This window comes from Myxocyprinus asiaticus, chromosome 16 (assembly GCF_019703515.2).
Source record: "Myxocyprinus asiaticus isolate MX2 ecotype Aquarium Trade chromosome 16, UBuf_Myxa_2, whole genome shotgun sequence".
In the NCBI taxonomy this organism is placed as follows: domain Eukaryota; kingdom Metazoa; phylum Chordata; class Actinopteri; order Cypriniformes; family Catostomidae; genus Myxocyprinus; species Myxocyprinus asiaticus.
This window is the reverse complement of record NC_059359.1, coordinates 11,481,552-11,505,415: the sequence shown is the minus strand read 5'-3', so window position 1 is coordinate 11,505,415 and position 23,864 is coordinate 11,481,552. Positions and strand designations below refer to the sequence as shown.

Genomic DNA, 23,864 nt, shown 5'->3' with positions numbered 1-23,864 from the left:
TTTGACAAAATGCTGTTTTATTAGTGTAATTAAATTCGAGCTCAGTATCTCGAACTAGCTGTTTATTTGCTCAGCTCAATTAAATACAGTAAAATTGCTTGCTTTAATCTGATATGAAAGTCGAATTGTTTACAGGAAATAAAAGCATTGTTGTCTCTAAGGTCCCGGCCATTTGATACATCAGAAACATTCAAAGAGACGGTAATGTCAAAAAAGTTATTTTGTTCATGCATTATATTTGTCTTTGTTTTAAATAATTCAGACACCTTTCTCCCCAGTCTCCCTTTTGGCAACTAAATGGCTTATCGGAGGAGGATGTACAGAGCATTATGTCAAGAACAGTTTGTGCCAAGTAGGTTGTAGAGTTGATGTTTTTGAAGTGCATGTAAAATGCTCTGGTTGACATTTTAAATAAAACATGAGTTGTATGGAATATTTTATGATCATGTGTCCCTATGATTAATCAGGACTTAAATATAGTCAATAATTGGCTTTAGACCAATGTAATATAGAAACCCTTAGTTGTTTTTTTTTTTTATTATTATTATTATTAATTATTATTTTATTTTTATTTCTAATTGTCAATATGAACTTGAACATTTAAAGGTGCACTCAGTATTTTTTCCTCATTAAAAACGTTTAACTCCGAAAGGCATGAATTGTAATTTTGCAATATATGTAGGAAATCATGACCACTCACATTAAAATGTAGACTCCAGTCATATCAGTTACCTTATAAAAGCTGTTTTATTCTACATGGAGAGGGTCCGCACATGGGGGCTGCCATGTTAGAATTAGATGACCAGCCGAATACTACTTGCTTAATCTCATTTACTGTCTAGTTGTTTGAAACTTTCACTCATTGATTAAAGGAATCATGGCTGACTGTGAATACTACATTTCTACAATGGCATCTAAAACTGAAGACTATTGATTTTAAATTATGCTGGATCCAAGCCGCTAGGTGTCAGTGTAAGTCCAAGATAACACAAAGAAAAGTTACTGAGTGCACTTTTAAAATTACATTTCGCACAGTTGCATTGATGTGCTCTAGATGAAGCCAGTCCTCTTTTCCATCCCATTTATTAAATTGCTGCCTGCCTATATGTTTATGTACATTTTAATGTTAATTTTATAATTTCTAGGTCTGCCTTTGAACTTTGGGGTCATGGAAGAACAACTGCAGAGCTGAAGACATCATTGTTACAGTATCCTGCAAAGAACATGGTATGTCCTTGAAGAAGCATAGTGGTTTCAATGATTTACGTTGTGTAAATAAATTTGCCTATTATTTTAATTCTACACAGGCTCCGTATCTACAACATGATTCAATGTATAAGATTAATGTCTACACTTTCAACAAGACGTTAGTGTTTCAGGACCGAATCAAAAAGATTGATGTGAGTACTTTGTTGCTCTTTACAGGTGTATTTTGAAAAACCGGTTCTGTGACGTACAATCCATAATTACTGTTTATTTATTGATTGCAAGTTTCAAGGGTTTTTTACATTTCTGTACTTGCATGTCTATAAAGGATTTGTAATGCCAATGTTAATCTTTAGATATCAGATCAGACTAGTGGTCGAACGATATGGGTTTTTTAAAGGCCAATGCCGATATCCAGAGGGCAGGGTGTCCGAATTAATGCCGATATATCACACAATTTAATATAGTAGATAACTTGCTATAAAAAATGTATTAACTTGTGTTGCACTATATTTACTAAAAATTATAGTTTAAATGAGACATTGTTGTACGCCAGTCTATTATTGTAGTAACAATGGCAAGTAACAGCAAAACAAACTGTGATTGGTCGTTTACATGTTTCAGATGGGTCCTTCACATTCAAGCAGGTGATTCTCAGCACCCTCGTGGCTTTAAGAACTATTCAGCCAAACGGAAAAATGTATCGGGCAATGCCAATAACTAGAAAGTTATGAATATCAGCTGATTTATCTGCCTCTGCGATATATCGGTTGATCACTAGATCAGACAATTATGTTTATGAAGCAGCAGTAATGTGCAATTGTCCTTTTTTTGAAGAGACTCAATGCCATTATACTGATGGAGGAAAATCATTATTAGTTTGACATGTTAATTAAAAAAGGTGCTGTAACCCAAGAGTGAAAAGTACAAACTTGCAATTTTTTATATCATCATTCCTGTTAGTGCAGTGAAAAATATATTTTTCAAAAGTCTTTGTCATTTCAATTTCAAAGTACTTTATTGGCATGATTGTGTTTACATGCAGTATTGCCAAAGCAACAATACAAACAATGAGTAATTACCAGAAAAAAAGAGAATAATGATAATAAAGCAGTAACGCATAACAATAAAAAAATAAATAAAAATAAGGTGCCAAGTAACAGTAATAAAATTATAATAACAATAAACCCTATACAAAATAAAATGAATATTAAGACATTAATGGACATAAAATACTGTAACAGATTTATACAGACACCCGTTAATTATGTTGATCAAAGCAGTGATTGGTTTCTGGGGATATGCAGCTCAAAAACTAATTTTGCTGCAACTGATGCGTAGCTGTCTACCCCCAGTAACACCTGCATTTGACTGTTTCTGTTGAACTATCTTTGTTTTGTGTGGTAGCAGTTATCCCTCACTTTTCCCACAGGCTCTAGACTTCCTGCCTTTTAAAGGGAAGGTCAATCTTAAGGATCCAGATCACATATTTTGTTTGCTGGAGGATTATGGCTCTGATCCAAATTTCATTCCAGAGCAGCCTTTCCATATATATTTTGGGAGATGGGTGAGTATACTGAACATTTCATCAGTGGCCTTTGCAAATGTACAAGCCTTGTTAAGTTACAGCTAATTGTTACAGCTTGTTTTATTTGTTGCATAAATTCCAAATATATTACTTTTTAAAAATATAATCTAGTATTTTTCTTTTCTTAGCTAAATTATGTTTTTGAAATTAAAGGTATTAAACTGTATCCACTTCTGGTTTTTTCCTTCAGATTGCAGATGGTCAGAGAGAACTAATCCGTTCCTACAGTGTTAAGAAGAGACATTTCATTGGGAACACTAGTATGGATGCTGGTCTCTCTTTCATCATGGCCAATCATGCCAAAGTAAAGGCTAATGACTTGGTCTATGATCCTTTTGTTGGGACAGGTAAGAAAAAAATAATTCATAGACTGCTTCATTTCTTTTGCTTTTGTCTTTTAAAAGCAGTCGTGTAACCTTGCCATTTTCTTTAGATTGTGTGGTTGATTAGCTTTTGTATCCAAAAAGTACATGTACTTTAGGGAAAGTCTTCCTGGAACAACCTGAGTTTATGGAGAAGTGTATAAATCTCTCCGGTTCACAAATCATCCCTTACAGTATTTGAACATACCACCTTTTGGTTTAAAGACCCTGTGACTTTTTTTTTTTTGTGTATTTTTTTGTATTTTTTATTTTTTTGCTGCTTTTAGTCCATATATATACAGTACTGTGCAAAAGTTTTAGGCACTTAAGCTGTTTCACAAACATTTATCTTAAGATGGTTATTTATATCTTCAGCTTTAGTGTGTCAGTAGGAAATATAAATGTTAGAATCCCAAACATTACTTTTGCAAATAGAAAAGATTAGAATAGAAGAACAGGGCACTCTGCAAGAGATGGCACTGCCCCCACAGATCCCCCCGCTGAACATCAAGTCAGTCTGGGATTACATGAAGAGACAGAAGCAATTGAGACAAATAAATGACCGATAGAATAGATAAAATAACTGTGGTGAATTCTCCAAGAAACTTGGTACATCTTATCCAACCAAAAAAAACTGTGTCCAGGTGTACCTAGGAGAATTGGGGCTGTTTTAAAGGCAAAGGTGGCCACACCAAATATTGATGTAGCTTTTTTTATGTTTGCTGGACTTTGTATGATGTTAATTGATAAATGAAAACTATTTATGGCATTATTTTTGAAGACATCCTCATTATGCAACATTTTTCACAAGTGCCTAAAACATTTGCATAGTACTGTATATTAGCGGCAAGTTCATCTATATGCTAGTGTAATTCTAAATGTTGACAAAATTTGTTTTCAGAAGATATAAGCATTTAAAATCTGCCGTCTCTCTCTTCTGGCTAAAAAGACTCAGGAACATCCATGACGTCACATATAGGTTAAGAAATTTTGTCCAATCAAATGCTTTCTAGAACGAGAACGCACCCTCCCCCTACAACTGTTCAGAGTAGGGGTGTGAATCTTTGGGTTGAAAGTGAATAGATTAGATTCATGATTCATACATTTTCAATTAGATTCTTGCCTATGTCTTAGGCAAGAAAAAGAAAGACAAGATACTTAAGATAGTTTACTGCACCAAAAGCTGCTTGAAAGAAAACACATTAAATTTAAGTCCATACAGTCTTCTTGGAATACAACAGAGTCAAGTGTAACTACAAAATGATTCCATGTTTTAGTATAAAAATTCCATGATTTTGCAGCAATGACAGCATTTTTATTTCAGTAGTGGCCATGCAAAGGCTGCACTTTAAAACATAGGCAGCTGACCTGCTGCCCTATCAGTCAGCAACACTGACAGTGTTTTTGGATGCATGGAACTCTTAAAGAAACTGGTCTCAGTACAGTTTGAAAAGCACCTGATTTTCATCCTACCTCCGTATACAGCCTCCATAAGCAGCATTTTCCAGTTTTCTGAAGCAGCCAATGAGTTTGCAGCTGTACAATGCTTTGAGCATGTTTCACTCGAGACTAGCATGAGCTGTTAATTGCTCATGATTCTCCTTGGCTGATCTGAGGAGAGATCAGACATAAGGTGCTCAAAAGCTGCTCAGAAAAAGTTTAAATGAGAGTTACGGACGGAACTGAGAGCGGGATTCCGTGAAGGATGACAGAAGAGTGCAGCACACGCCTGTGTGGGGAGCGCACCTAGAGAATGACGCCGCACATGTCTCCATTAAAACACACTTGTAACTTATTAAATATATATTTATTTTAAAATATTGTACACTGTTTTGTCAAATTGCGATTCATACAATTTTTAGCATTTTAAATTGATTGTTGACCAACTTTAACGATTCTCTATTCCAAAATCATATTTCAAGATTGATGCATATAGATTGGCAGGATAAGAAATCGATGCCTCGAGAAAAGGAGTGAATCATTACACCCCTAGTTCAGAGTGTATGTTCTTACTGGTGCTGAGCATGGCTTCGTAAGGCACTTCGAAGGGAGGACAATTCATGCTGTAGGGACGTTCCCAAAATAATTTCCAATACGAATTGCTTAAAAAGTGAGTTCCGTTATTACCTTTTTGCCATCTGAAGCTCTCACAGTGGAAGGTAATTTTTTTCGTAGGGAATAGGGCATAGGGGTGATCACTTTTGAATGGGATGCACCAATATGGGGAGCTAGACGTGAGGAATGTTACATTTACATTTACATTTATGCATTTGGCAGACGCTTTTATCCAAAGCGATTTACAGTGCACTTATTACAGGGACAATCCCCCTGGAGCAATCTGGAGTTAAGTGCCTTGCTCAAGGACACAATGGCGATGGCTGTGGGGATTGAACCAGCAACCTTTACCAGATATGTGCTTTAGCCCACTACGCCACCACCACTCCATATGTTGAGTTTGTTTTATTGTGCAGCCAAAGGTTTCTTGGGATGTACAGCTCGAGTAAGTGTTCTTTATTCTTTATGCTTAGTGTATTGTGATTCAAAACATTGATGTATTATCTTTTATTCAATTGTTTCTCATTCATCTGCATTGGACTTGCACAACGGCTCCAGCCTCGTAAGCAAAGGCCGCAATGTGCCATGTGGGTTTGTGGGCTGGGTAATTTTTGTCAGTTAGATCATCGTTCCGTTCTCAAGTCTTTAGAAAAGCTGGTCGTATTGAGATTGCTTCTCAAGTTTCCCCGGTAAGCGGCTCTGACATGAGCAGCTCAGTGGAAAGGGGTACTGGCCAAAAGTTTGGAATAATGTACAGATTTTGCTGTTTCGGACAGATTTTGCTGTTTTTGTTGCAGTGGCATTCAACTGATCACAAAGTATAGTCAGGACATTACTGATGTAAAAACAGCAGCCATCACTCCAACACCTTATCCTGAGTAATCATGCTAAATTGCTAATTTGGTACTAGAAAATCACTTGCCATTATATCAAACACTGTTAAAAGCTATTTGGTTCATTAAATGAAGCTTAACAATGTCTTTGTATTGTTTTTTAGTTGCCACAGTATGCAATAGACTGGCATGTCTATATTAGGTCAATATTAGGTCAAAAATGGCAAAAAAAGAAATAGCTTTTTCTATAAACTTGTCAGTCAATCATTGTTTTGAGGAATGAAGGCTATACAATGCTTGAAATTGCCAAAAAACTGAAGATTTCATACAAAGGTGTACACTACAATCTTCAAATACAAAGGACAACTGGCTCTAACAAGGACAGAAAGAGATGTGGAAGGCCAGATGTACAACTAAAAAACAAAAGAAAAACAAAAAGAAAAGGTTAGAGTGGGCAAAGAAACAGACATTGGACAACAGATAATTGTTATGGATCTTAACCCCATTGAGCTTTTGTGGGATCAGCTAGACTGTAAGGTGTGTAAGAAGTGCTCGACAAGACAGCCACATCTATGGCAAGTGCTACAGGAACCATGGGGTGAAATGTCACCTGAGAATCTGGACAAACTGACAGCTAGAATGTCAAGGATCTGCAAATCTGTTTTTTTTGGATTTTTTTGATGAGAAATCTTTGAAGTAGTTTAAAAAGTTGTGAACATTTTTTTCAAATTGTAATAGTAATTTTTCACATTATTAATGTCCTGACTATACATTGTGATTAGTTGAATGCCACTTTAGTGAATAAAAGTACCAATATCTTTCCATAAGAGCAAAATCTGTACATTATTCCAAAGTTTTGGCTGCCAGTGTATGTGTGAGTGTGGCTGAAAACTAAAGCCTTTTCTAGAGCCCAATGCGCTCTAAGTCCTCGTGGTGGCGTAGTGACTCGCCTCAATCCGGGTGGCGTAGGACAAATCTCAGTTACCTCAGCGTCTGAGACAGTCAATCCCCGCTTGTTGAGCTCGTTACCACGGAGACGTAGCGCGTGTGGAGTCCCACGCTATTCTCCGCGGCATTCACGCACAACACACCACGCGCCCCACCGAGAGCGAGAACCACATTATAGCGACCACGTGGAGGTTAACCCAACATGACTCTACCCACCTTATCAACCGGGCCAACTGGTTGCTTAGGAAGCCTGACTGGAGTCACTCAGCATGCCCTGGATTCAAACTTGCGACTCCAGGTGTGGTAGTCAGCGTCTTTACTTGCTGAGCTACCCAGGCCCCCGCCTATTTGCCACTTTTAAAAATGGGTCGGGTTGTTCGACATGTCCCCCACTTCCTGTTTCAGTAGGAGATACATCAAAACACCAAACTGAACTGCACTTGTCAAGACACTTCACAGGTACTTTAAATTTCTCTGCTAATAATTAAAAATCATGACTAGTTTAGCAATTTCCAAGATATGTTTTTCACTCCAAGCAGCTCTTTCCATTTTACAGTACATTTCCTAAATTGCTGCATGCATGAAGGCTGTTTGTCAGTTTTTGTGCCATATGTTCACCAGTCATTGTCACTTTTGAGTGGCACTGTTACATCTGATTGATAAAAACTGCCTATGGTGCACATATGCGAGCAGTGATGCAGAATTTATTTGTTTATAAACACTCCATTATCGCTTCACATCCTTGTGATTTTTCATTTTTTTTTTTTTTTTTTGCTTTATTTTATTACAAACACAATCAGCAACCTTTTATTTTTGACTATTGTTTCTCATCCCCATGAATCTATGATATCAGAATATCTTTATTCTGCTAATTAAATCATGCCGTAGTCTTGAAAAGTCTATTTGTATGACATGTTAATCAGAACTATTTAGATGCTTCATTTTGGGCCAAACTGAAGCAGGTGTTTTTGTTCGTGTTGTTAGTGAAATGAGATCTGACAGCTTATCTGGTTGACTGAGGATATGTCATCATCTGCTGTTTCTTATTTGTGCCTAACGGGAGCCAGGCGCCTATATCTCTATAGGATCTTTCCTGAGAGCTCATGAAAATGGAATGCCACAGAAGTCTTTTTTTTTTCATCTCAGTTTTTCGCTTTTTCTCCTTTTTGACATTGCAAAGTACCACTTTCGAGTGTCATCAGTCAAATGTAAGAATGCTTTTCTGAGCAGCATTAGGCTTTATTTTCCTCTTAAGCTCTCTCCCAGACCTAGGCTCACTGAGTGTAGCATGCCATGATGTTGCCTGGCTTTATCATAAGTGTGTGCCATCACCACTTGTGTTGATTGATGCCTGATATCTGCGGGCCAGATGTGCTAATTTTCTGCCAGCTTCTTTGGATTTCTGGAAACATTTATAAGCTGGAGATGGAGAAAGTTTTAAGCAGATAGAAATGTTTTTTTTATTATTTAAAAATATTTCTAGTCACCTCTCATATTTGTCTTGTTCATGTCTCCCTGTTTTGTTCTTTAGGTAGTCTTCTGGTAGCTTGTTCGCGGTTTGGGGCTTATGTTTGTGGGACAGACATTGATTTTAACACTATCCATGGAATTGGTAGGTTTTCTTTTTTTTATTTTTTTTTTATAGAAGGTTATAAGAGCATTCCTGTACCTTAACTGTTAGAGCATGGTGCTGGGTTTGATTCCCTGGAAATGCATGTACTGATAAATTTTAATGCACTGGATAAAGGCTTCTGCCTACTTCACAAATGTATATAATTTTTACATTGGATTTTTCATATAAATATAGATTTAGTCTATACTTTTCCAGTGAGTTTGTACATGTGAGCATTTAAATCTGTTACAGGAAAGGCCAGCAGGAAGGATCAGAAATGGAGAGGCCCAGATGAGAATATCCAAGCAAACCTGCGGCAATATGGGACTGAGAGTCTGTATGTAGACGTCATGGTGTCCGACGCTTCCAAACATGTGTGGAGAAAAAGCGCTCAGTTTGATGCCATCGTTACAGACCGTATGTTTCTTCTTAGAACGCACACAAACATAGTGGTAGAAGTCTTTAAAGGTGAAATGTGTCATTTTTGTCAATGTTAAAATACTTGCCCCTATACCAGCTTAATGTGCAGAGACAACTATAAGCAAGCCATTTCAAAGTTGACATCCAGAAGAGTGTAAACACACTTTCTCTGTAGTGCATTGCTCTGTTGACTCAAACTTCTGACTCAAACCATGTTGAGAGTTTTGGGTGGGGCTACCTGTTTGAAAACAATCATTAGGTGTGTCTCATTTAAAAAGTTGCATGCTCCGGTGGTCGCATTTGTTGGCTGCATACGTTATATAGGCTGTCTCCTTTCAGAAAAACAAGTAGGACACTCCAAAAACAGCCATCCATTGTGACCTTCTTTCACAGGAATTCGAAGGATGCATACTTTGCCGGTACATACAGCCCACAGTTCTTTGCATCAACGTAAAAAAAACATAATTTCTCTGGGGGAAAAGATGCGCCGTTTACCTGAAGATATGATGTTCAAATGCAAGAAATGTTAATTCCCAAGTGGAAGCACCCCAGTATACAGGTGTAAAATATATAATATAATATGTAAAAAAAACAATAAGTATAATAATTTATTTTACATTATACACTCACTGAGTATTTTATTAGGACGTGGTCTTCTGCTGTTGTAGCCCATTTGCCTCAAGGTTCAATGTTTTGTGCATTCTGAGATCCTATTCTGCTCACTACAATTGTTCAGAGGGATTATCTGAGTTACCATAGCCTTTTTGTCAGCTTAAACCAGTCTGGCCATATAATGTCTCATAACACATCAATATGATGCTGTGACCTCTTTATTTACCATCGCCTTTACTAAAACCTAAATCAGTACATAAATGAATTAACATTATTAGTTTTAATTTACCTTGGTGAAAATGTAGGTGTCCTTGCTGATGTTATACATGTTAATTTGGGAATGAGGGCTGACACAGTTTAATCCATAGCATGCTCTTCTCGAGATTTATTTAAAGATTCTTTTTAAAAGAAAGAAAAAAACAGCGTGCATCCTCTCTAGGTACCTTGTGTCACTTACAAGTGACCCAGCAACAACATTTAAAATGTTATAAAATTCGGCATAAAACTACTCAAACACCAATTACTCCCATAGACTCACTTTGGGGAAAAAAGCAAGCGCTTGTTTGAGAAATGGTGGCTGGCAATAGTTCGATAGGATTGGTCAGAAAAGCTTTTAAGCTTAGCAAAAGGTAAATTCCCTTCTCACTCAATGTGCTCGCACTGGATAAATGCTAGGCGTGCTGCCTTAGCAACCCTGATACATTCTGTTTCCATTTCGGCCTGTATGTCCAACGAAGGCCATCTCCTTAAAACAAAGTTAATTCTAAGTTGAGAACAAAAATCTAGCTAATTTTGATGAGCTTTTATTTCCTTTGTGCAGCTCCATATGGTATTCGTGAGTCCACAAGGAGAACGGGATCCCATAAAGACATCATCAAACCTCCTGAGGACTTGTAAGCCTATCATCTTTCTCCACTTGGATTTTTAATGCATCCAATTGAGATGCATTTTACACATGAGCCTGTCACCCAATAACCATGTTGACTTACCACTAGTGTAATTATTTAATATTCATGTAATAATCATTTATATTAATTTGGACCCAAAAGAATAAATCTTGCTTCTAATGCATAGAAGACCTGCAGATTATGCCTAGACTTGCATTAAATTAGATTCTCAATGGAGAATGACCATTTATGTTGCATTTAATGCTGGACTAGGTCTTATCTTTGTATGGGAATGCAAGCACTTGTGTTTTCGCTTTCCTTTTTTGTTGATTATTTGTTTTAAATTCCATTGCAGCTCTGGAGAGAGCCATGTCCCTGTTTCCATGGCATATCACTTGAGTGACATCTTTGCTGACCTCTTGAATTTTGCGGCACACCACTTGGTGTTGGGTGGGCGTCTCATCTACTGGCTTCCGGTTTACAAACCAGAGTAAGTCAGTCAAATTGTAGTAATACAGTTACACTCAGTTATTGAGTTAATAGGATTACAATGAAAATGGTTCTAAAAGATTCTTTAGGTGTTTTATTAATGCATGGAAACATTCACTGACTGTTGAAGACACAAAAGTCAGATAACCTGGTTCCTGTCCTTTAGATAAGTCCAAATGGTAACATACAGCTTTCATCCAGCATATGAGTGCAAGGATCAGTCACTAGGGGGCTATCTTGTACCTTTTTCTGTCTGAGGATAGACGCTGTACCTACTGACCTCAGATTGTATCAGCAGCTCAAGCCCCCTGCTTCAGTAGTGGATCTTAAACCTGCTCAGGCATGCAGACTTGAGGTCAGGCCAGCAGTAGTGCAGGTGTGAAGCCGTAAGCATTCCCACTGACCACAAACAGCCATGTCCACAGATCATGCTGTCCACTGATTACAGGGCAGCAGAAGAGTAGTGACTCAAAGCAGTCCATTGCTTATGATCTACACCTATACCAGCCTTTACCTCACCTCTGTCTCACTCATAAAAGCCCCGTCAACAGATTTTCCCTCATATAGTTACGGGATTCACTCCCTCAGGATTGCTGATGCAAACAATAATATGATGAGCATAATTCATCTTTATTTAAAGGAATAGTTAATCTGGAAAATGATGTCATCTTTTTTTTTTTTACTCGCCCTGATTTAGTTCCAGTTTTGTATGACTGACTGTCTTCCATGGAACACAAAAGGAGATGTGAAGAAACATTCACTTTTATTGTATGTAAAAAGATGCGATGAAAGTGAATAGTGACTAAAGCTAAAATTCTGCCTAACATCATCTTTTGTGTACCAAAGAAGAAAGAAAGTCATCCAGGTTTGGAACAACAAAATTCAGTGAATAAATGGTGACAAAATATGCATTTTTGTGTGATACTTCCCAAAGGGATTTATAAGTATCATGTCAATTATAACTTAATACTCATATGATAGGGACAGTGAAAGCTCTTGACCTCTGTAACAAGGTTTGTAATTTCTGGGCAATGGAGGAGTCAGGAGGCAGCGACATGTCAACGTGTTTTATTACTCCTTCAGCGTCACACAAAATTTTAACAAAAAAGGGCTCTTAGTGGCCAAACACACTCACGAACAAGTCTTTGAGGGTTCACTCTGTAATATGATGGGCACATGCAGCCATCACTCTCTGCTGTCTCTCTCTCCCCTCTGATGCGTTCATGACCTTTTCAGGTCTCCCTCCGCCATCACTATAACAAGAAACAGGTGTTAGAGATAATGACAGCCCAGGTGATGATCCTCACCGCTCTCTCTCTTTCCTGCAGACAGATACACGACCACGCCCCCATCCCTACAACCTCATCTCTCTCTGTATGTGTGCAACAAATTCAGGGCAAAGAGTCATATCCAGTTTACTAGCAAACATAACCCACACAGACTAGACAGAACTGAACTCGTATCCTGTTAAACCTGACCTTAGAGTGTGCTGAATGACCAAAAAAGTTGCTTAGCTAGGGACCAGTAGACACTCATGGCAAAAGAATAGCATGAATTTGGACAGTAATCTTGACAATAAAGTGGACGTTCATCATGTTTGTTTTGGGACCTTGACACACAGTCACAAGGGGTCCTCTGTATTATAAGATTTTCTTGTTAAATGACTTAAAAAAAAAAAAAAAAAAAAACATTAAATATTAATAATTTAAAATGGCTTCAGTGCTTATTTTTGAAGAGATAATATATATATATATATATATATATATATGTAACTCAGCAAAAAAATAAACATCCTCTCAACTGCTTTTATTTTCAGGAAATTTAACGTGTAAATATTTGTATGAACATAAAACGATTCAATAACTAAGACATAAACTGAACAAGTTTCACAGACATGTGACTATCAGAAATGGAATAATGTGTCCCTGAACAAAGGGGGGGTCAAAATCAAAAGTAACAGTCAGTATCTGATGTGGCCACCAGCTGCATTAAGTACTGCAGTGCATCTGCTCCTCATGGACTGCACCAGATTTGCCAGTTCTTGCTGTGAGATGTTACCCCACTCTTCCACCAAGGCACTTGCAAGTTCCTGGACATTTCTGGGGGGAATGGCCCAAGCCCTCACCCTCCGATCCAACAGGTCCCAGACGTGCTCAATGGGATTGAGATCCGGGCTCTTCGCTGGCCTTGGCAGAACACTGACATTCCTGTCTTGCAGGAAATCACACACAGAACGAGCAGTATGGCTGGTGGCATTGTCATGCTGGAGGGTCATGTCAGGATGAGCCTGCAGGAAGGGTACCACATGAGGGAGGAGGATGTCTTCCCTGTAATGCACAGCATTGAGATTGCCTGCAATGACAACAAGCTCAGTCCGATGATGCTGTGACACACCGCCCCAGACCATGATGGACCCTCCACCTCCAAATTGATCCCGCTTCAGAGTACAGACCTCGGTGTAACGCTCATTCCTTCGACGATAAACGCGAGTCCGACCATTACCCCTGGTGAGACAAAACCACGACTTGTCAGTGAAGAGCACAGTCCTGTCAGGTCCAGCAAAGGTGGGTTTGTGCCCATAGGCGACGTTGTTGCCGGTGATGTCTGGTAAGGACCTGCCTTACAACAGGCCTACAAGCCCTCAGTCCAGCCTCTCTCAGCCTATTGCGGACGGTCTGAGCACTTATGGAGGGATTATGCATTCCTGGTGTAACTCGGGCAGTTGTTGTTGCCAGCCTGTCCCTGTCCCGCAGGTGTGATATTCGGATGTACTGATCCTGTGCAGGTGTTGTTACATGTGGTCTGCCACTGCGAGGACGATCAGCTGTCCTTCCTGTCTCCCTGTAGTGCTGACTAATTGCAATTTATTGCCCTGGCCACATCTGCAGTCCTCATGCCTCCATGCAGCATGCCTAAGGCACGTTCACGCAGATGAGCAGGGACCCTGGGCATCTTTCTTTTGGTGTTTTTCAGAGTCAGTAAAAAGGTCTCTTTAGTGTCCTAAGTTTTTATAACTGTGACCTTAATTGCCTACCGTCTGTAAGCTGTTAGTGTGTTAATGACCGTTCCACAGGTGCATGTTCATTAATTGTTTATGGTTCATTGAACACGCATGGAAAACATTGTTTAAACACTTTACAATAAAGATCTGTAAAGTTATTTGGATTTTTACAAAATTATCTTTAAAAAACAGTGTCCTGAAAAAGGGACATTTCTTATATATGCCACAAGACTTTTCTCTTTTGACAAATTTCAGCCTTTTTTTTTTTATTCTATTATTTTATTTTTTTACAATCTTTGGACAGTTACACAACCTAGGTGTTTTTTACTATAAAGGAATAGATAAACAAAAAGGAAAGTTCTGAAATAATTTACTGTTGTTCCAAATCTTGTATGACTTTGTCTTGTGTGGAAAACCTCAGCCAGTCTTTTTAATACAATAGCATTTGGTAGCGACTCACTTTAAAGCTTAAAAAGGATCCCCAAGTGTCATAAAATTAGTCCATATTCGTTATATATTATATATTAAACCACTGGAGTCATATGGATTACATTTATGCTGCCTTTATGTGATTTTTTTTTTTTTAGCTTGAAAGGTCTGGTCTCCATTCACTTGCATTTAAAGGACCTATAGAACTGAAATATTCTTCAAAAAAACATTTTGTGTTCTGCAAAAGAAAGAAAGTCCATACACATTCGGTATGGCATGAAAGTGAGTAGATGATGAGATCATTTTAATTTGGGGGTGAACTATCCCTTTAAACTTCTCAAAAATATCAAAAAAAGGAAACATAACAGGAGAGGTTTGTTTGTGTCATGTTTTGTATAAATTTTATTTATGAATGACTTAATATATCCGGGAACAAATGAGCTGATGAATCTTTTTATCCAAATGATGCATCACTGTGACCTTTGCTACTACTCAGCCAAACAAATCTGTTTCATTACCACTTCATATCACTTCATCTGTTTGCAGTGAAACAGAAGAATAATCTCTCTTACAGTGTACGAACGTCATTAGGTGAAGGCACAGATGAGTGTAATCCACATGGGACGTTACTGATGGCATCCCTCCATTCTGACTCATTGCCCTGTATTCTGAAATGTGATTCTGCCATGTGATTTCTGTGTACATAGTCCTCTGGAGGGCACTTTTCTGGAAAGCTGAGATTTGTTAGACATTTCTCCAAGGTGACAGCAGTAGCTCCATGTAAACAGTGCGATGGAGGCTATGTATGCTTCGTATGCCCCCTTGTTTTGCTTTGTTAGGCCTGTTGAAAAGAGGGCACATAATTTATGATTTGTTTGAAATATAGCTAACAGTGTGTGCTTGTTGGTTTGTGGATCACTAGGTTTGTATGGATAAGGTTCAGCTACAGCTAGCGGCCCGTAACTTATTTCTTTTTCTTCACAGATTTTCAGGCGTTAGCTATATTTACATAATCATCTGAAAAATGAAGGGAGTTGGGGCTTGCAACTGTGTCTGTCAGTGGGTGAACTTTAACAGCCCACCAATTCAACTCCCTACTGAGTTAATGGCCACACCAACTCTCTTTGCAGCCTCTGGGAACAACGAATAGTTTGGACTTTCTCACTGGCTGTTGTTGTGCAGGCTCTCATGCCCTTGGCAATGATCAGTGAGCTCAATGTGGAAGTACAATGCATGGGTGTAAAAACTGACTTGGTCTGACCGTTGGGTCCGAGCCCCAACTTTTTGCCACATTGTCATCTTCAGGTTGTTCTCAGCAAATGCAAAATGTCATGTTTCAACTGTTACAGCAAGACCATGATAGTTGTACATGGTGATTGTGTTTGTTTCATAGTGTGCTTCTGTGCTGATTTTGGTGAGCATCATGTTTATTTAAGTACAATGTAGAGATGTAAAAGTTGCACTTAAAGCAGTTTTCCATCATCGGGCAAACAGTTCTGAGCACAGTGAGTTCGGTACAGTACAATTACAAACCATTCCTGGCCCAGAATTCTCAGCACACTTAGTAGCTAACTTTAGCATGTCAGGTCACTCTGCGGCCATATTCGTAAAGCTACGGGCAACTTGAAAGGTCCTTGTAAGAAGTTCAAGGAACAAAGAAGCGGGAGACGGTGAATCCAACTCAAAGGTAAATTTATTATTAACACAAACAAGTTCGCTTGAATGCACAACGGTGTAGCTTCAGATAAATCACTCAAAAGGTTCTCTAATGGAAACAGAAGTGGTTAACACAGACGTAGCTTGTCAACTGGGCTCTCTCACTCTGAGGTCTGGCCCCTTTTTATTTCCCTTGTCTCACTGTGAACTTAGAAATAGCAATTACCAGCAATTCATCACAGGTGCAAACCCTTACCGCTTCCCCTCTCCCCTGACGAACGCTCAACCACGCCCTCGCCTCCACAGTCCTATTTTCTATGTATACAAGTAAAGCTCCTATCTACGACGGTGATTGTCAGTTGTGACTGATTACATCCGCTTTGGTGATTCTGTATTTGTTTTGACATTATTCAGGTTGATTGACTTCCAAAGTCAGTGCAGGGAATCTGTGAGAAATGTCACTCATTTAACTGATCACCCCTCTCCCATTTCTGAGCAGTAACATACTTGTGAGTGTGGTGAGATTTCAGCAACACCAGCTGATAGTTGTGACATCCTCTACCATTATCAAGGTGTTTTGAGTTGTAAGTGGGCAGCTGGCTTAACTGAAACTTGCGCTTTTTATGTGTTTACTTTGGCTTGCAGGTACTGTGTGGAGATGGTGCCTCTTCACCCCTGTCTCACTCTCATCAGCAACTGTGAACAAACTCTGTCCAGCCAGACTTCACGAAGACTCATCACCATGGAGAAGACCAAGGAGCCTGAGGTATGTGATTCTGTCCTTACTTGGACATGATGTGGTGGATATACATGTGTATGAGGTAGTAAAGGCCCTTTAACATTATCACAACAATGTTCCCCAATGCATTAAACTCTACAGAGCAAAGCATCAAGCATTGCACGCAGGTCAAACGTTGTTCGCAACACTCGAAATTCAATCTATTTAAGCTTTCATCCAACTCACTTTAAGTGCAGCCAATAATTACTGAACAATTCGCATGACATATTGGTGTGAAAATCGAAGCAAGATGGAATGGAGACTGAGCCTGTGCATTTAGAAAATACTTCTTGAACGAATTGAAATTGACCAAGAGCAAACAGAAACAATGTTTTGTGAACCAAAGTTTGATGATTTTTTCTTTCTGCGATGTATCAAAGCAATCAACATGATTGTTTTTGTTCTAAGCATATAAATACATGTTACTTTTACATTCGCTTTTTGACACGATTTGCAGCACTTTTCAAAGCAGCATATTCTGTTTGTGTTGAGAGGTTAGGGAGTTCAGGATGTGCTCGATTAATTGAGTACTTGTTCTGCACCAGCTAGTCGACCATTAAAAACACTACTTGAAAATCGCAAATTGATTTTCCTTTGCACATTTGCCTGCCGTGAACAATGCCGAATTATGCTGTAGTTTCCTTCTGAATCGCTCACCAAATATCGCAGTTACAATTGAGTCCACTGGGGGGACGCTGTGGATCTGTGTTGTCGAGGTGTTGGATGAGATTTTTGATGGAAGGAATTATGATGACCTTTTTGGTGTGTGCTTTCAACAAGTGTGGCAATACTTGTATTATTTTGATTCTTATTGAATTCTATAAGTTAATTTTTTTCCCCAAAGAAAAGCATAGTTCGTTGAAGTTAGCTTATTTTGAAACCGTTGATAACATTTGTGATGTGTTTACAATTACTCATTTTTGGTGGTTAGTGTACTTGACTACAAAATTACTGCAAAATTCCATTCCTAATTGAAGTCCTGATGCAAGTCATGTGAAAGGGCCTTAAGTGTAACGAACTGGACAGGCCAGTGTCAAGGTATGCTCAGTTGATGAGCTTAATTTTATGCAAACTGTTGGCATGTGCTAATTAATATATTTAATAAATTTGTGTCTCTGAAAATAATCTCGCCATCTGGCTGTGATTGACTCACTGTTTTTATGCTGCGCTTTAATGACTTAATCACACATTGTATGGAAAATAATCCATCTTTGGATTTGATAACCACTTCACTTCAAAACCCCAAATTGTTCCTATAAAAGACTTTGTGAAACACACACTCATGTATATGCTGACTGATGTGTCTCCTCTGCCTGCGTTTAAATCCTGGAATGTATATGTTACCTACAAAAGTCGAATTCCTGTCTTCCTGAAGTTTTTTGAACTTGCTTTAAAACCAACCCCCATCAAAAAAAGAGAAAACATTGACAATCAGTGACAATCTGTTCTTTGAAACACCAGCCCATTTCCCAGTGCTCAAGTATCCATGATCTGATCTTGGAATTCAGTATTCGAACAGCAGTATGGAGATTTCTGCCAAACATGCATCCAGCAGTAGCAAAAAAAAAACTAAATGCTGTAGATCTTTTGTTGTTTATACATGTTTATCTCCATGTCAGAGCACATTTTTGTACCCTGAACAGTTGTCAGATTGTTCAGCAACGCTCTTCACAGAAAGCATGATATTAGGTTTAGAAAAATTTCAGAATGTATCATTGTCATATAAGTAATAGCTTATTTTTAGAATAGAACACAGAACTTTCAGGAGCTTAGCAGAACTAGCATTTATCTAGTGCTGTCAAACAACTCCTGAGTCCAGATGAGGCCGTTTGTCTCTCTCTCTCTCTCACAGTGCAGTGTTTTGAAAGTGTCACAGAGCCAGTGTTTACACTTTTTGGAGAAATCCACTTTCATGATGTATACTTACAATTATTTAAATTGTTTTTCAAATTACAGTAATAATGAAAAGAAATTCACATTACAGTGAGATTTTTTGTAAATTACAGTAATGAGAAAGATATTTTTTCCAAATTACAGTAATAAGTGAGATTTCTTCCCCATCATTACAGTAATGAGAATGCGATTTTTCACATTACAATAATGAAAATAAGATTTTTTCACATTACAGTAATGAGTGAGGTTTTTCCTCATTACAGTAATGAAATTTTTTTTTTTTACACATTACAGTAATGAGATTTTTTCACATTACAATGAGTGAGATTTGTTTTCTACATTACAGTGAGTGAGATTTTTTCCAAATTACAGTAATGAGATTTTTTTCATTCTCATTTTTTATGAGAATGAAATTTTTCGCATTACAATGAGTGAGATTTGTTTTCTCATTACAATAATGAAAATAAGATTTTTGTTTTTCACATTACAGTAATGAGAATAAGATTTATTTATTTTTTTCACATTACAGTGCATTCAAGTTAAACTTTAATCAGTTTGTGTGTTCCCTGGGAATCAACCCCATTATCTTAGCATTGCTAATGCCATTCTCTACTAGTTGAGCTACAGGAACAGTAGGTTACCAGATATTGGGGGAAAGGGTTTAAATGTCCTTAATTGTCATGAAAAACAAATGCCAAAAATTCTTACTGGTCTAAAAACATGCTTCATTTTCTTTATTCAAAATACAATTCCTTTTTTTTTTTTTTCCTCTCTTCTTCTTCTTCTTTTAATATGGGGGTGAAATATGACCCAGACATATTCTGGACTGTTTTTTTATTTTTTTATTTTTTTTTTTTTATATATATAACAGTAATGAGAATTAGATTTTTGGCATTACAGTTATTAGAGATTATTTCACATTACAATGAGTGAGATTTTTTTTCCCACATTACTGTGAGATTTTCCAAATTACAGTAATGATAATGAGATTAAGATTTTTTTTTCACATTACAGTAATGAGTGAGATTTTTCCTCATTACAGTAATGAAATTTAAAAAAAATCACATACAGTAATGAGATTTTTCACAATGCAATAATAAAAATACAGTTTTTCACATTACAGTAATGAGATTTTTTCACATTACAGTTATGAGTGAGATTTTTTCCTCATTACAGTAATGAAAATATGATTTTGTTTCACATACAGTAGAGATTTTTTCATTCTCATTTTTTATGAGAATGAGATTTTTCTCATAATAATGAAAATAGTTTATTTTCACATTACAGTAATGAGATTTTTTTCACATTACAGTAATGAGTGAGATTTTTCCTCATTACAGTAATGAAAATATGATTTTTTTTCACATACAGTAGATTTTTTCATTCTCTACTTTTTATGAGAATAAGATTTTTCATATTACAATAATGAAAATACAGTTTATTTTCACATTACAGTAATGAGATTTTTTCACATTACAGTAATGAGTGAGATTTTTCGTATTACGGTAATGAAAAGATTTTATTTTTTAATTTACTGTAATGAGAATGAGATTTTTCCCACATTACAGTAATGAGAATGCAATTTTTTTCCGCATTACATTATTACATGAGATTTTTTTCCCCCCACAGTACAGTAATGAGACTGAGATTTTTCGCATTACAATAATGATAATAAGATTTTTTTTTTTTTTTTTTTCGCATTACAGGGCATTCAAGTAACCTTTAATCAGTTTGTGTGTTTCTTGGGAATCGCAACCATTATCTTGGTGTTGCTAATGCCATTCTCTAATAGTTGAGCTAAAGGAACAGTAAGTTACCAGAAATTGGGGGAAAGGTTTAAATGTCCTTAATTGTCATGAAAAACAAATGTTTTTTTAAATATGGGGGTGAAATATGACCCAGACATGTGCTGTTTTTGTGAGATTCACCCTCCTTTTATTTATTTTTCTTTCTCCATTCTTCTGTTTTTCATCTTCATATGTTCCTTCCCTCCATCCTGGTGTGGTCTGTGTTGCATAAGGTTTGAGGGTCTCCCCTCTCGAGAGGGGAATTCGTTGCATTGTAAACTAAGGGCCGGCGCGTGTGACCTGAACATAGCCCTAGCTAACTGGCAGAAGGGAGTGGATTGTGGAAGGTGGCGTTGATGGTTTGCAGGCATAGAGATGGAGTCATCACTTCCAGCAAATGGTCTCTCCACCACCTCGTTAGCCTGAATTGCAGTGTGCTTCACTCCTACAGCAGGTCCTGCTTAAATATCTGGCCTCGGCTCTGAGCAGGAAAATCTGAGGAACTTAACACTCTGCTGTCTGTCATTAGGCACTTGACTATGAGCTTGTGAAGGGAAGGCATAAAAGTGTGGTAAATTGACAAAGGTTTATGTCCATTTCTGACATTTTGCTTTGGTGTGCCTTTTTAGTGCGGTTGTTGCAATCTTATTTCGATCAGTGAATTTAACTTTTGACCACCTTAAAGGGTTAGTTTACACAAAAAACAAAATTTTGTGATTTACTCATCCTTTAACTACCCTTATGATTTATTTGTTGATTGAGCAAATTTGCATTTTTACAATAGGTCCCCTTTACAAGTGACCTCTATCCTGAAAGATCCTGGCTGTACTTTTTCATTTCTTTAAACTTTCTTTGTTGTTGCAGGAATCAGACAGACTAGCACACCTTGCAGACCCTCACTTCACACCATACCAGGGTCACAACTCATTCAGAGAGAAATACTTCAGTGGCCTCACCAAGAAGAATGCAAAAGATAACGCCAAAAGCACCCCAGGAGAGTAACATGAAAAGATGAAACATTTTAAGTTATATTTTTATTTATATATTTGTTTTTTTAACTTTTTTACCAGCATTGTATCGTGTAAATATTTTTTAAACTACAAAATGTGATTTCAATTAAAAAAATTAAACTTTATCATTCATCAATGCTCCTTTTTATCTCGCTCCCCCAATGGGGGCCCTAAAGATGCGGTTAAATTTATTGCAGCATTAGCAGTATGTGTTCAAGATTAATTGGCATTGGGGATTAAATGAATACCTCCTTTCTCTGAATGGTTTTGAAGCAGCAAGATGTAGGGGTGTAATGTTATGTTCCTACTGGACATTTGCAGAGGAAGATGGAGCGCTGGGCCTGCTATCTAAACTCTCTTAAGGGTTTAGACCAGGTCAGGTAGACATCAGCATCTGTCTTAGACTTAAACTCACTTCAAAGATTGTCTCTTTGAAAGCTTTAGTTCAACATAAATAACATGCTATGAAAATAAGGAGAGTTCTTTGGAGGATCTGAGTAGACATTTAATATTAAATGTGATGCCATAAATTGATAGATGCATGGGTTTCTATTAGGATTCTCCTGTGATATTTCCAGTGAAATTTCATTTCTGCTTTGATTTAGCAAAATCAGTCCCCACGACAAATATGGAATTGAATGCTTTTTGACATTTTATATAATAGTTTTCTTGCACAATTCCTAGTTTCTTCATGATATTTCTTGTTATAATATTCTAGGCTAGGACTTAATGTTTGTGTTCAACCATTAGGCTATTATAACTTTGTTTTGTAGAATGTTAAAGGTGGCAAACATTTCTGAAAATGTGCCTCTATTATTTAAAAAAAAAAAAAAAAGGAAAAAAAGAAAAAAATGTTGCAAGCACATCACAACAAAATGTTTCAAATTTCCATTCAGTCCCCAAGAAAACACTATCCAAGAAATGTAACTGTGCAGGTTGTTGTTGTTTCTTTATAGCTGTTACAGTTTCCTAAGTAAATAACTGAAAGTCTTTGACCACAAAAATATACATAGGATAACTCTTGTCTCAGGCTATAAGTCAGGGTGCTTTAATATTGATTTTGGGTAAGTTTGACTGTTCTGCCAGGACTGTATGTTTTCATTTACGAGTGCTTAAAAATATCCAAATTAACTAATCCCCAGCATTTCCCTTTGTTTTCAAATGAGCTCTGCAGTTTAAATGGTGTGCTCACAAACAGCCAATAAAACTAATAACCATCAAAATCAATAAGCACAAGCTTTCACCAGCGCCAAAGCATTGAGACTGTTTTATTAAGTGCAGATGGCTGCAAAATAAATACCCACATGCACCAAAGAATGTTTAGGAAAAAGGGGAACAAAGGACCAAATAACAATCAACAATTCTTCTTAGTTGGCTTTTACACTTGTGTGTTCTGATGGTTTACATGTGGCCATGTCATTTTTCATTGCCACATTTTTGTTGGTTTTGTGTGGTATGCTCCGTTGAATATCTTTCAACCTGAAGGACAGAAATTACAGTGCTGTGTGAGCATTGTTTGTGATTTGTGCCTGTGATGATTTACTCGAGATAAAGGTTCCCTCACCTAACCTACAGTATGTCTCAGTTCACCACCTCCAGTCTACAGAAACAACCCCTACAGAGGAGATGATGAGTAGTCTAACCTTATTGTTTTTTAAGTAATCAGTCTGTGGAACTGAGCCATTTTGTGGCTGTTAAATGTTTACTCACAAATTCTACTGTTAGGAGCTGGTTATGCTGGTTGAATAGCTAATTTTGTAAGGTTTATTCTTGTCGTCGCTGTGTTGTGATTTGCCATTTTTCTTTTAACCTGACCATTTTAACTTGTACATGACTTTTAATATTTGTATCTTGTTTTGTTTACATGTAAATGCCTTCATTCTATTAAAGATCAGGATATGGGTCTGTGCTCAACCTAAGAAACGCAGTAGTTCTGCAGAGACTTTTGGATTAAAGTGAAAGATCTTAATCTTTCACTTGAATCCAAAGTGAACCAGATGGAATCTGCAGACTTTTTCTGTGCTGATTATGTTGAAAAATCTGTGAAATTCTGCAGAATGGATTAAATGGCTTGAGCAATGTCCACACTTATGTTTTTTTTTTTTATGAAAACCCATCTTTTTCTCTAAGTTTTGGGCTTCAGTCAGATGGCATTTTTACAGCAAAAACCAAGCTTTTAAAAAAATAAAATAAAATAAAACTCTCAGGTTGGTACATTTGAGAACACTGTCTTCAAGTTTTAGAGTGGACAGGGAAAACATTCAACTCAAAACAATAAAGATGGCGGCCCATGTCGTA

The 23,864-nt window shown here is 37.3% G+C and overlaps 2 protein-coding genes across 7 annotated transcripts in view; both read left to right on the top strand.

Annotated features, from left to right (window-relative positions):
* Window positions 1-326, top strand: part of hint3 (histidine triad nucleotide binding protein 3) — a 7,420-nt gene extending 7,094 nt beyond the window's left edge. Inside the window, exon 6 of the transcript XR_007899564.1 lies at window positions 279-326. The gene's annotated coding sequence lies outside the window, so the exon portion shown is untranslated. The remainder of the gene's footprint in view (window positions 1-278) is intronic.
* The window catches only part of LOC127454486 (tRNA (guanine(10)-N2)-methyltransferase homolog), a 24,003-nt gene extending 139 nt beyond the window's left edge, over window positions 1-23,864 (top strand). Inside the window, exons 2-13 of one of the 6 annotated variants that reach the window (XM_051721738.1) lie at window positions 136-201; window positions 279-352; window positions 1,146-1,227; window positions 1,308-1,400; window positions 2,639-2,773; window positions 2,985-3,141; window positions 8,524-8,604; window positions 8,857-9,021; window positions 10,457-10,529; window positions 10,879-11,013; window positions 16,744-16,864; window positions 21,421-23,864. In XM_051721738.1, coding sequence (XP_051577698.1) covers window positions 136-201; window positions 279-352; window positions 1,146-1,227; window positions 1,308-1,400; window positions 2,639-2,773; window positions 2,985-3,141; window positions 8,524-8,604; window positions 8,857-9,021; window positions 10,457-10,529; window positions 10,879-11,013; window positions 16,744-16,864; window positions 21,421-21,558 — 1,320 coding nt within the window. In that variant the 3' untranslated portion in view covers window positions 21,559-23,864. Of the gene's footprint in view, window positions 1-135; window positions 202-278; window positions 353-1,145; window positions 1,228-1,307; window positions 1,401-2,638; window positions 2,774-2,984; window positions 3,142-5,507; window positions 5,657-8,523; window positions 8,605-8,856; window positions 9,022-10,456; window positions 10,530-10,878; window positions 11,014-16,743; window positions 16,865-21,420 lie in introns of those variants that run through there. The other 5 variants (XM_051721740.1, XM_051721742.1, XM_051721741.1 and 2 more) reach the window with 5 other exon arrangements.